This window comes from Athene cunicularia (genome assembly GCF_003259725.1).
Source record: "Athene cunicularia isolate RWA chromosome 1 unlocalized genomic scaffold, athCun1 chr1_part1, whole genome shotgun sequence".
Taxonomy (NCBI): domain Eukaryota; kingdom Metazoa; phylum Chordata; class Aves; order Strigiformes; family Strigidae; genus Athene; species Athene cunicularia.
The window spans coordinates 57,647,775-57,661,824 of NW_020799091.1; the positions used below are offsets into that span (position 1 = coordinate 57,647,775).

Here is a 14,050-nt window from a genome sequence, read left to right on the forward strand (position 1 = left end):
TGCTTCCCCTATGTTGATGTCTGTGCACTGTGTGCAACTAAAGCCTGTCTCTGAGAAGGCTATGCTCTGAAGAATCTAAGATATGTGCAGCCCCTGCCAACATCACTTGAAATGTCTCAAATGAATTTGTCAGTATCAGCTTTTCTCTCTGGTTCTTGCTTTGTCTTTCTCTGGTAGTTTGAGAATTCCCATTCTAGTACCTTCAAAGAAGGTAGTTCAGATCCTACTAAAACACTTCTTAGCTTTTTTTTTTTTTTTTTTCTTTTCAATAGGCTAATCAGATACAGATCTTTGAAGTTCTTTGAACAAACCATTTTCTCTGCCCTTTGAATTCTTTCTTCGGAACTTTTTGGGACTCTTCCAAATTTTTCAAAATCCCTTCAAACATGGATATCACAGTGAGTTGCAGGACTTAAATGTCCATCTCATCAATGCTCTAAATGTTCCTACTCACTTCTGTTCCTACTCACTTTCTCCTGGTATATGCATATGAGGATGGTATTATCCCTTTTCATTGCAGAGTTTCACCTGAAAGTTTTACTGAACTGCCTGCCTGCTGTGTTGCTGAAACTGGAGCCACAGTCCACCTTTATTAGACAATACTAAGTGACCTATTATGAAAATACAATAGACAATCAGTATTTTGCTTCACATCTGTATTAAGTTTCTCTAACTGCAGTTGTTGCAGCTGTTCCAGTCTCATGACATTCTCCTGGTATTCAAGAAAAATAAGAATCAGTGATTCATTAATGTTTTTACCCACTATTTTAGCATATTTGGGCGGGTTTATGAAGACTGCTCACTGAGAAATATTTCACCCAAATAGATGTTGTTTAATATTCTCTTATGTTAACAATATAATAGAAAGTTATTTATCATAGTCCTGTGATTAAAAAATAGAAAATCCTGTTTCTATTTAAATACAGAGAGAAATATTTGTTTGGTTTACTGTCTTGTTCTAAATCAGGGATCCTGCATTATGCTCAGATTTTTCATATACCTAGTACACTTTTAAAACTCTATTTTTCTTCCAGTTATAAATATTTGTTTTGGTTTGTTTTTTTTCCTGATTATGTCCATTTTATGCACAGCGACATTTCTCATTTATATTGGTTGCTATCTACTTCATCTATCTTTCTTTGGCTATACAGCTTCCTCATTCCTAACTCATATCATCTCTCCACCATTAGACCTGGGTGGACTTCTCTCTTACTGTGGAAAATTGTTGTTGGGCTATAAGAAAAATTCTTCATACAGGACAGTTGAATTAATATTTTTATAGCTGAAGATTTGTTTCTTCCATTTCTGGTTAATATTTATGTTATTAAATATACAAATAATAAATATATAATAGACTTAATACAATAAATGCAATAAATATTATACAATATGATATGTTTGAAAAACCTGTTCTGAGGTGCTAAATTTTGTTTAGGGCTGGCATCAGTTTGCCCTTCATGAACATCATCTGGTTATAATGTTGATCTATAAATAAGAACCAGATTTCTCTGCAATGATTATTTCACATTTTTCATCATGCTGAAATTCCCATGTAGTTGTGCCTTTTGTATTGGAAATTTATCATGCAAGATTTTTGGGAACTCTGGTAACAGTTGCATGATTAGTCCTAAACTGAAGTTTTCCACAGCCACACAGTTCTATTTCCAGGCATGGTATGAAATAATTCATCCTGGTGTCCAGTCTGATTTGGCTTGATTTGGGTTATAATGGACCTCTGCTAGTAATGCATCACAACTTTCTTTGTTGCTGCATTCATATTTCACATTTAAATCCTGTGGTTATTTGATTTATTGATAATTCTAACCAAAGTGACAGTATCTTTAACATCATCTTTTTCTCTCCTTTGCCTCTCACCCATCACAGTCTTTCTTCCTGACTGGAGATTAATGTTTAAGACATACTGTTATATATTTAAATGCTCATTAACATAGATTTTTATGAATTAAGATCTATAGTCTCACAACCATTGCAATATGCAATTTGTTTGTGATTTTAAGTATTTGATGTTAAATCTGAATTGATGATAGACCAACACTTTCCAGTAGATCTGCTTAATCTGAACAGTTAAATCAGTATTACATCATGTCAGCCAATTCGGTTGGGCTGGACTCCTTCAATTAGAGATTTTTCTTTTCCCCTTTGCTCTATGATTGCTGGATTCTTGAATTTTATTCTACTCTGATCTAAAAGGACTTATGAGCAAGAGCAGCACCTTTTTGTTACTGCTTTTGCTCATAATTTTGAGAGTCTGGGATTCATTGGAATGAAACTTGGACACTTTGAATGTAATTTGAATATTGCATTCAACCAAAAGCTGTTACTTATGACATTTTGGCCCTTCCTTTTGGTCAGCTGGTTTGGACAGATTCACACACAAAGACGAAGAACCTCTACAAGGAGGATACACACAACTAAACCATGTAAAGCAGTTTTTCACAGGTTAGCACACACAGAAGATAGCTTGGAATTAACAAGCACTTGCATACTCACCACCCTGATGCATGGGGCATCCAAAGAGCTGCAGCTGCCCAAACTGATATCAGCTAGGAGTAAATATTATTTTGGCAAAATGGATTACTTGAGACAAAATCCTTATATTTTGAGGATTTATATGGCAAATAGGAGGAGACGAATGGTCGCTTCAGAAAAATGCATGTCAATTTTATGTAGTAGACTGTAAACTCTGCTGTAAATATATAGATTATTCATTAACTTTTTATTTGACTTGTGTAAAGGCTTTACAGACATGATCATCTCTGCATTCTGTAAATCATAATGACTTTACAAGAAAAATGATACAAAATTATTTTCTCAGTGAAATCAGCATGGATTTCTTACTATTTGCTGCTAAAATGAGTACAAGTATTTGTATGTCCACAAATAATTTTCCAACACGGACATCGAGTTGCATATTCTGCTCTAGAGTGGTATATTCTGCTCTTGAGTGGTTGAGCTATTCCAAAATCTAATCTATATGTTACAAATTAAAAATAAATAAGGCAGATAAAAACACTCTGACAGAAGTTTAGCTGGAGTAAATGTAGACAACTGCATGCTGTCTACCTGTAAGGACCATATGGGAAATTATGTATGCTTGTTTTCTACCTCTTCTATTCTGGTTTGTGGCATAGCTGTTCTTGTTTCCCAGTCTAACACAGAAGGTAAAGTAGCATCAAGCTTCTATTGTTGCTAGTTATCAATTTGTAATATTTGACATATGCTAAATACATATACGTGAATTTGTAATTGCTGAATGTCACTTGCCGAAGTGGGTAGGAATGCTGTCATAATAAGACTGTGTCATTGTTAGTGAGCGTTTAAAGTTGTATAGGTAATAAGACAAAAAACCCCAAAGATCAATACACAATCTAGGGTATGAAAATTATTCTGAACATTTAGATCACTGTAATTGACATCTCCAAGACTTTGGAGCTTCAAATATTTTCTAATTTAAATTAGTAAAGGATTTGGCCATCAGTAAAACACTGAGGAATTCCACTTATAACAAACTCAAGATTTGTCTCTCCTTTGGGCTGCCACCCGGTTTGCAATGTCAAGTTGCACTGTTGCCCCATGAGGAGTCCAAAAATCAGAAAAGCAAAGTTGCTGGTTTCCTTCTCTGCATCCTACAACTCATTGCTTTGCCAGACACTCCTACTGCTTGTACCCTTCTTCCCAGCCCGTGCTACCAAATTATCTTAGTCTCCTTGTTTCCACTGCCTTGCCCTACATAGCAGGTAGGATAGGACAGAAGTCACTGGTATGTATAGTTTTCTTCTTTTAAGCCCAGTAAACTGATTAGCTGAGGAATGTTCTTCTCTGCTGCAGAAATATTATTCAGGGTTGAAAAGTGAAAAGTGAAATTCTGACTAGGAGTTTATTTCTTCTTTTTTTTTCTATTTTCCATTTCTGTATTCTTGTCTGCATTTGTTGTCATTTTTCCCTTCTTTCTGGCCAGATTTTCTACTCAGTTTAGTATTCAACATATTTTATTTTTCCATTGTTCTTTGTACAAATAATTTCATCTTTTTTTTAATTCCTTTTTTTTTTTAAAAACATCAATTATATCTTCTAGGCTCTATCATTGACTCCCATTCTACGATTTCTTTGACCTTTCTATCACTTGGTATTTCCCGTCCTTCTTTCCCTAACATTTCAAAGTGTAGTCTTCTTCATTTGCCTCCTATTTTGTTATTTCTTATTCCTCTTTTCTCTCTGTCCTTTCATTTTCCTTTATTTTTCCTCCTCATTATTAATTGTCTTTTGATAGCCATATCCTTACTACTGTATTATTCTTCTGCCCGTCCATCTTCCCTCTCATTCAGGCTTCTTGTCTTGATCTGGGAATTGAAATCTGTGTGTTTCTGTGGAGAGAACCCACCAAGGTAGCCTGCCCATTCTTCTTAGAAGAAAAAAAGTCCCACCTTGGGGTCATACAAGCATGTACTCTGGAGAATGCTTTGGTCTGTTCTTCCTTCCTGCTCCTCCCTCAGCATTTCACTACAGTATCAGGAGTGAAAGTACCAAACCTTTTAAACTGCTGAGCTGGGATAGCTATGTCTGGAGAAGAGATGCAGAAGAGAAACAGGTGTTGGGGTGATGAGAGGAACTCTTTGCAGGTTGCCAGCTGAGTTTACATACAACCAATTTTAGTAGAGTGCATGAGACTTGGGGGATTTATCTTCATCCTGTACTGTATGAGTTAATCTGCAGTAATTGCAGAGTATGTTGAGTCCAGGCTTTGCACGTCAGCAGCTCCATACACTGCAGCAGATAAGCAGCAGTAGTGGGCAGCTGGAGGAGATTGTGACTTTTGTATCTCTTGCCTGTTCTGCTGTGTGCTGTGCTGCTCTCAGCCCTGTGCTGGGGTCTGCTTCTTCAGGTGACAGTATGGGATATGCAGGTGAGACTTTGGCATTGGGCTGCAAGTTTAAAGACATGGGAGGAAAGAGGTTGTGTCTGCCCTCAGTACACTGTGGACTAGGGAACATCCTATAAAGTTGAGCTGATGAGGGGAGCCATCCCTGTGCTTTTCTGCCCATCACTTGGGCACCCTATTTAACACAAGAATGAGAGAACTGAAGAATGCTACCCTTCTGGGAAGCTGTGCTGTCCATCTCTCCGTCTGTCTCTCCCGTAGGATACACTTCACACTGCAGAGGTCTGAAGAAGATCTCAGTTGAGACCGTTAGTCACTGCTTTCTGCTTGACTTGCTCATAACCAACTTTGGTGTTGTTGCAGGCCGTGGTATTTGCTCATGTGGCCGATGCATTTGCCAGGATGGGTGGTTTGGAAAGTTGTGCCAGCATTCAAGGAAGTGCAACATGACGGAGGAGGAGAGCAGAAGTCTCTGCGAGTCAGCGGATGGCATATTATGCTCGGGGAAGGGTAAGAACTGGCAGCTGAGCTACACCATGTCAGTGCCCCACCAGAGGAAAATGATCATGTTCAGGAAGACTAATGTGCACGGCAGAGGGTTGTTGTTTAGTAACCCCTTCTTTCAAAGGCACCTACTATTAAAAGGATGTTATATTCAGCTCTGTAATGCACTTACATCCATTTTGTCAAACACCCACCACACATGTTTAGGAGCATTAGTCTCCTATGCAATTTGTTAATAGCATATAATTTCCTGTATGTGTTTATCTGATGGTCTGCATTGAACAGCTGTGCATTATAAACTAACCATTAGTGCTCCATCCAGTTTGAGGGAGAGGGGCACTACCTGCAGTAACACTGCAGTGGGCAAGATGGCAGATGTAGTATCAGAGGCAATATTACGTGGAGATGAGTGTTTAACTGAAAAACATTTGGTATACTTAATCATCCCTCTCCCCAACACAGCAGCAGAGGAGAGGTAAGATAACTGCAGCCCTCACGACAGAATCTCACAAACGCTCTCATTTACAAAATTTTATTCAGGTGATTGCATCAGCTTCAGTCCAGCCATAAAAAAAGGCCACAGGGAGGAATAAAATTTAGGAAATCTTGATAATTACCTGAAATTGTTCTCTGAGGTTCTTACCTTGCAGTCTTTCAGGCTAGGAAATTGCATTACTGGAAAGAGGGCTTTTTAGCTCCCCCATAGTGCAAACTGTCTAGTTTTGTATATAACATGTCTGAAAGAGAATCGTCAAAAAACTGGTGGTGGAACTGGCTGGAGTCTAGAATGCACTCACTCCAGACTGGATGGCCATTTCCTCTGTTCCTGTATCCCTTGCAGAGAGAGGGGAAAAAGCTGCTAGCTGGAAAAAAGCGGTTAGGACCCTTCTATATCAGACAGATTTTCAGTTGTCCCTTTGGTAACTTTCATTTCAGTGCAAAGGAAATTTTAAAAGGGGTTTCTAGCCTGGCCTTCTTCCATCTGTATTATCACTTACCAGAATTCTCCCCCACTGCACCATTTTATTTTTTTTTCCCCAGTTGTTGCAATGTCATAGAAAATGAGGAAGACAAACTGCTATTGTTTCCAGAAGATGTGGCTATCTTTAAATTAGTGTATGTGTAAGAGGATGCTGAGTTACTGGAGAAATTAAGTTACTCTGTTTTACTGCAGAAGTTAACTTTTCTTCTTTTAGTCTTGATCTCCTTGTGATTTTTTATATAAATCGTGAAGGTGAGTGAATATGCTTAAAATCAATAAAATGCACTATATAAGATTCTAAATAAATATAAACATGAAAAATGACATTGAATTTAAAAATATTTATATTATCTGCTACCTTTTTTGTAAGGATGGCTGAGAGCTATTTATTCCAGCCTGTGGGTCTTACTCTGAGAACAATTAGCTTTGAGCATATATAGCAAAGCTACAATTTACTCTGAGGCTTTGGGAGCAGACAATCCATCAGGAATTTGCAGAGACACTGAAGCTTTTTTTTCTGTCTTCTGGGTATGCTGCCCAGGGGGTGGTTTGGGATCTGGTCACTGGTATAGGCTGGAGCATCCTGAAAGTTGCTCTAGGTTGTAACTTGCTGAAGGCAGGTAGTGCTTTTAAACCTGGCTGCATGAATGGGAGCTCCAAAGGCCCAGATTTTCTAATGTAGTAGTGCAAATACAGTAGAACAGCATTTACTTTCTATGGGAATTAGAAACCTGACCTTAAGTCCATATTCAGCAACACCGGTGGGATGGCTTTTTAAAGTTTCTTCAGCCTTCAAGCACATGTAACCTTCCAATGTGATGGAAGGTTGCCCTGAGGACAGTCAACATAATAAAGCTGTGTCAAATTAGATGTTATAGCAGCTTTATTGTGGGAACAGCTGGTCATATGTACGTGCTTGTCAAAGCAGAGAAATACTTATGTAAGATAACTTCCAGAAGTGTGTGGCCAGTGAGCACTACTGTCTCCCATCTCTTCTCTGAGCAGGGTGGGGATCACAGGCAAATACAGTCAAATTGCTTGTAAGTTTTGTTTCTATGCTTAGCTTTTTTTTGTTTGTCTGTTTGTTTGGGTTTTTATAGGCAAAGCTGTTCTTGATGTTAAATATGTATCTGGAAATCATGTCTTTCTGAGTACCCAAACTTTAAAATGTTCATAGCTACTGTGACCAGCACTCTCCAGAGACCAAAATGACAAATTGTTCTTTTTGTTCCATTATACTGAGCAATAAGTAACCATTGCTGGTCAAACATAAGGGAATTTTGAACCCGTGCAGTAATGGTGTTTATTCCATCTTTGGTGCAAAACTAGTCAAGATATGCAAGCACTGCAATAGACTGAGGGAGCTTGAGTTTCTGTATGTCGAATTTAATAGACTCTAAGGAGTCCTGGATTTCAGCACATAACTGCTGAACACTTTCAGAAAATTACACTCTGTTAATATAAATGCAGTTGGACAGGACATCCACATTCCTAGGCAGTTTTCAAAATCTTGGCTCACTGACTATGCCACCTGTAGTAAAAGCTCTTCCCAAGGAAAACAGCAACACCCACCACGCTGCTGCCTCCCTGGCTGTAAATGTAGGGCTGCAGATGGCTACTGTAACAGTGCAGGACCCGGGCTAGGTAATGAGCCAAATCCCATCCAAGAGGAACTGGCTACAATCCCAGGGAACACCCTGCAACTCATTAGACCCATTTTAATTAAACTGAGGAGCCTCCCAGAGCAGCATGTTCTGTTCAGGGAAAAAAACTTGATACATTCGTTCTCCTTAACAGATTTTACATGATGGAGCCTGATCTACCTTTGTTGACTTGGTGTTAAATTTGCTGTATCCCCTGAAAAATAGTTTTAAACATCGTGGGCATCCATCAGTAGCAGCATCAGTGCTTGCTTATGCAGTCACTTCAGGTTTCCTACAGTGTCATGCTCTTATTAACTGCTTTAATTTCACTAAAATTCTCTTACTATTCATCATTATTTTCAGCTGTCAGTACCTTGTAGTTTTTATAGACAGAGACAGTCGATTTAAATTGCTCTCAAGTATGACAGTGTATCTCTTATACAGCACCCATACAATATGTATGCTATCCTCCACTGCCTCTTTATACAAATGGCATTTTTTATCCTTGTAGGGAATGTATTTTCTGTGCCCATGGCTCTGTAAACAATACTCTGAACTCATGGAAAAGGTAGATGCTTAACCAAATACTCCCGTCCCCAAACGTTTCCATCACTAGCTCTTCCTGTATATATTTACATGTTCCATACGTTACAAGTTAAAACAGCATTTCTTTAAAATTAGGCAATGAGTTAATTTTTGTCAGCTTACCATGCACGGTAAATAACTTACATTTTTAATTTTAAAAAAATATGTACTCTGCTGAGGTTGTTCTGAAGTTTCAAAGAATTATGTTTCAGTGATCAGGGACACTTCAGTATTTATGGGAAGAACCTAGGGAAAATTGGTTGGTATTGACAGATCCACATTTTAAAAAAAATGTATATTTAGATTTTTACTATGGTTTTTATTCAGAAGTCACTGAAAGGAATGGAGAGATGGAAAAGCATCATTTTATATACTTTGGCTCAGACCCTGTTAAGTAACCCGTGAGTTCTCTATAGGTTATGTTCTGACATAACCAAGCTTTCTTCTATATATTTTTGTTTAATATTGCATTAAACACATTGGTGACTTTGTACTGTAATCATTGTGGAAATACTGCAAGAAGGTGGGATTTTCGACAGCAGCTAAACTCATTTATAAACATGTTCTGTCAAAGGTTTTTTTTTTTTTTTTTTTTTTTTTTTGTAAACTGCTGCTCCCTTAATTGGAAACTATGTGTATATTCTTTGTGACCATTTATTTGGGTTTTGAGATTTTTGTATTGAGTTGTGCTGTAACCAGTTCTGAGGGCTAGGTCCACAAAACCGATTTTTGCTTAGCAGTTACTAAGCGTCCCACCGTGGTGTTAAGCGTCTGAACTCTGTATAGGGTCAGGCAGCTGAGAATGGGCTCTGTGAAAGCCAACTCTCTTCAGCCGGGTGTCGGGATCAGCCAGGAGGAATTACCATCTGTCAGTGGCATTTCTACTTGCAGAACAGCCTCTCTCACAGCTTTCTCAGGCCTCCTGACACATGATAGCTTGGGGGCAACTCTCCCTTCCAGGATTCAGAGCCATGAACCCTCTCCCGAAGGTAGGGATGTCTCTGAGTAGTATTCCCTTAAAGGGAGATTTTTGGTGCTCCGTGGGTTGCAGCATCACCTGAATGTCACCATAAAGTTGCTCCTTTGCCTGTGGGGGTGTGACCTGCCATCTCTGAGGAGGAGGAGAGTGGCTAATCCCAACAAAGGGCACTGCAGTACTCTGCAGGAATGAGCAAACTGCTGAGCCGCTGCTATGTACACAAACTATTATATTTCTGACCCAGAGCAAATACTTAGTAATTCCATGGAAGGTGGAGCAGCTTCATTTGCGGTGATGAGGATTTTTGGTGTCTAAATGTTAATCTTTGGCACCTCTGTTCTTTTGTGGACTCATCCCTAAAGGCTTTAGATGAGGAGGGTAATTTTCTTCCTGCCTACGATTTCAGTAACAGTGTTTCAGGGACAATTTGAGCTTTTATAGTAAAAAAAAAAAAACAAAACAAAACACCAAAACAAAACACCAACCCACCAAAAAAACAGCTACTGGGAAGAGCAGCCCTGATTGTAGGACTCTGAAACCAAAGGAAAGCTTCAGAATGTGAGTCCTGATTAAGTGAAATAGCAGAATCAAAGCATTAGTAGTAACGTCCCACCATATTCTAGCTCACCCCAAAAGTATCGCTTTATTCAAAAAGCTTTTAGCTTGATGATTTTCTTTTATGCAATAGCTACTTAGGCAGCAATTTTGTGAGTATGCACACATGTGTATGTGTGCACGTGTGTGTCTGGGGATGTTATTTTCTAATCAGAAAATGCCAGTGCTCTTTGACTGTGGGTAATAATTTTTGTGATTTCAGGTTCCTGCCACTGTGGAAAGTGCATCTGTTCACCACAGGAGTGGTACATTTCGGGCGATTTCTGTGAATGCGATGACAGAGATTGTGACAAACATGATGGTCTCATTTGCACAGGTGCAGTACAGGCTAACACTTAATTGCTCTAAGAAACAAACCGTGTTGATGGGAATTATGTTAGAGAAAGCGCAACTTCGTCTTTCTCCACTGACGGAGGAAGTGCATTTATTGGTTATTTAAACCTGCTATAATTGATTCTTTGTGCAGTGTGATAGTCAACTTGAGGTTTCAAAACAACAGTTGAAAACCGGAGTATGGATTTTAAAAAATAAGCCAGCTATGAAATCCATCAACAGTTTTCACTGTAATAGTCTACAGGTTACTGCTTTTTGGAAAAGGACATACAGTGTCAGCACTGTGATCATGAGATTTCTTTAACTTTTTTTCTCTTACTGGGCTTTCTATGTGTATAATACATTTAAGTCATAGATGAAGTTCACTTGTCTGATGATCTTTGGTAGGTGAGAGGCACAGTTGTGTGGGTTAACAGAGCTACCTGGCAATCAGACAGTTCTCAGTGGGAGGCTGAAATACCTGACAGGTTTTCTTATGATGTGATGTCTGGTGATTAAAGCAGCTTCACCTTAACATTGTCTGAGAGTTAAGGTGGCAGATGCGCATAGAAATGGGCAGGCTGCCAACAAACCCTCATGACAAATCTAGTGACGAGAAGCAACATGGGAATTGCTACATTAACTCACTGGCTGCTTCCTGTTATAAATCTTAATTTTAGAAAGTCTTTGCTGAGCAATTATTAGATGTGGAGGAAATGTGCAAACTGATTAGAGCAAGAGTGGGAGGGCTGACACTCGTAAATTGTATCTACCAGCTAGCCCTATTAGCAAGGGTCCTTTTCTGGGGGCAAGTAGCCAGAATAGAAGCAACAGGAGCCTTATCTTCAGCTGCAGCAGTTAATTCACACTTCATAAAGTCAGTAGGAAGAGGAGCTCCCATTGGAAACCCAGGCTGTAGAGGTCTCAAGCTGAGCATCCTTAAGTCAAAAATAGTGAAGTAAAGTGAAAATACGGGTCTCAGCACTTAACGTTTCTTCCCTGCAAAATAGGGACAACACATTTTTCATCTATTTAATAGAGAGTTTGAGATTTTATTTATTTATATAGTATTTCCGAGAACTTAAAGTTTTTCATGTTCAAAGTGACGTTTTTATTGCTATTCTGTTTGTAACTTTTATCTCTTTTTCTTTCTGCCTAATAGTTAAAAGTAATCTTGTTTTTCCTTGTACCTGGAGGTACAGTGTGAACACGGAGCCTCAACACCTGGGTACAAATGATGGTGGCATATTTACAATATTTGCAATTCTGTTGATGGAATTATTGATAGAATGCTATTACTGCTTTGGAAGTGTAGGTTTGGGGTGGCTTCTTAATGCAATGGAACAGTAATTGCTCCCTTCCAAAGGAAAAAAAAGGGATGGGGGGAACAATAAAGGAACAATGCAACTACTTTAGCATAGCTTTTTACTGCCCATAAAACACATTTTAATGTGGCACATTTCAATTATGATAATTGCCCTTTATTCATTCTCTTCTAGGCAATGGTGTTTGTAGCTGTGGAAACTGTGAGTGCTGGGAAGGATGGAATGGAAATGCTTGTGAAATCTGGTTGGGGAGAGAATACCCTTAACAAAGGACATAAAAGACTGAGGAGGTTTTTTTGGTTGTTATTCTTTAGGCTGCTAGAACATTTAATTTCAGAAGTACTCAGTGTATGGGTGTGGGTGTGCGTGCACACACACGTATATGGGTGCAAATACTTTAGAACACGCATTTGAGGGACTGCTCCTTAAAGAAAAGCATGACAAAACCAAACGAAAAAAAAATAAAATGTCTTGGGAGCAGGACAGTCCAAGTTCTAAAAGATGAAGTCATAAAATACTGGCCCTCTGGAACTTCTCCAGAGTTTTTTGGTAAATTCAGTGGGACTGAGATTACACCCATAATGCCTATTTTCTAAGCAATCTTTGAAAACAGTGTAAGAAAGCCTTTTTTTAAGCATTATTTACTTGGTTGTCACCTCTCCATATCAGTATGCAACAATACTCCTGTAGAAAAGTAGCACTAGTTGAATGTTTGGCAAATAATTAATTTGATCCATTTTTCAGTGTTTGACAAATACATTGTTTGCCCTTTTTTCTTTGTAACGATCCTGATTATGCACCAGCTCATAAACTGAGAGAAGCCGTAAAGAAGCTTATAACAAAAACTATTGATTTTTCATTTGGTCAGAGCATAGTATTTGTATAACTGAGGTCCAATTACCTGAAAACTGTTTGAATAGACCCTTGTCCACAAGAGAACTTGGTTTCTGTGGTTAATGTGTCAGTAAGTTGGTTATCTAGTCTACATGTTACGATACTTTCAAATGCATAACCTATAGGAGTATAAGGAATGAAACTAATAAAGGTACAAATGTATGATTACCTGTTCTGAATATGTATCCTGCAACTCATATGTACTTTTATCATAGTTTTCTATATATGTACAGCTGCTTAGTCCTCTTAAAAGTAAAGCAAATGAAAATTTGTTACACTAATAACTTTTAGGATGACAATTCTGTATGCTATTAGAAATCACTGTTTGGAACAGATTGCACTGTCACACACAGTATTCATTGAATTTAACTGCTTTTATAGAAATAGGGAGCCTGAAGGTCAACTGACTTGAAAAATCAGCTGTGCTATGCAGTAGCCTGGTCTCAGCCAAACATGTTCAGAAAATGGCAACAAAGTAATTAAAGTTTTAATACAGTAAATACAAACAAAGCCGTGGTATGAACAAAAATTTTATTTTTATTTTCCAATGGTGAAATGCTGCTCAGTGTGAAATTCACATTGAGTTATGAATGATGCACAACTATTGGGACTTCCCTAACTTATTTACATATGAGTCTCTTGTTTTTTTGTACATGTAGATTTGGCAGCCCTTGAATTCTTTAGAGCAAAAAAAGATACATACATTTTAGTTTCAAAAGTGTTTACATTTTGTGAAACCATGACTGAGAAATTGCTTAAATGGCTGGAAAATATTTCTTTTTAATACCAAACTGTAACACTGTGGTTTAGGTGCCAAGGTCCTGATTTTTGAAGAGGTACATGACTCAGAAATAAGGGAACTATATATCAAAAAAAAAAAAAAAAAAGTATTTCCATTGTTGGTCTAGAAACTAGTTTTCATTTAGAAAGGACAATTTTGAAATAGGAAAAATACAATGTTACAGTACATGTAATAGAATGCAAAAAATTTGAATGAATTTATTTAATCACTTTTATTATTCCCCCTTCCCATGTAGCTTGCTTTTTCTCTTACCCAATACTTTCCTTAACCTGGATTCTTTCTTTCTAAAAATGGAAGCTTTTGAAACCCATGTTCTCAGGGAGTATAATCACCAAACATCCGTGCATAACTTCTATAGAAGCTATGCAGATAAATAACAAGACATACATCCCAAAGCTGCTAGCTGCTGCTCTCCTCTTAGATAACCAAAATATCAGGCAGAGTTCTAAAATGTATTGATACGGTATAAACAATCTTTAATGTAAAATTAATCTTGAAATCATAGTTTA

General features: G+C 38.0%; 1 protein-coding gene across 1 annotated transcript in view; it reads left to right on the forward strand.

The window, feature by feature from the left end:
* The window catches only part of ITGBL1 (integrin subunit beta like 1), a 154,445-nt gene extending 140,723 nt beyond the window's left edge, over positions 1-13,722 (forward strand). The window contains exons 10-12 of the mRNA XM_026845689.1: positions 5,264-5,410; positions 10,411-10,524; positions 12,020-13,722. Coding sequence (XP_026701490.1) covers positions 5,264-5,410; positions 10,411-10,524; positions 12,020-12,111 — 353 coding nt within the window. The 3' untranslated portion in view covers positions 12,112-13,722. The remainder of the gene's footprint in view (positions 1-5,263; positions 5,411-10,410; positions 10,525-12,019) is intronic.
* Positions 13,723-14,050: the final 328 nt, after the last annotated feature.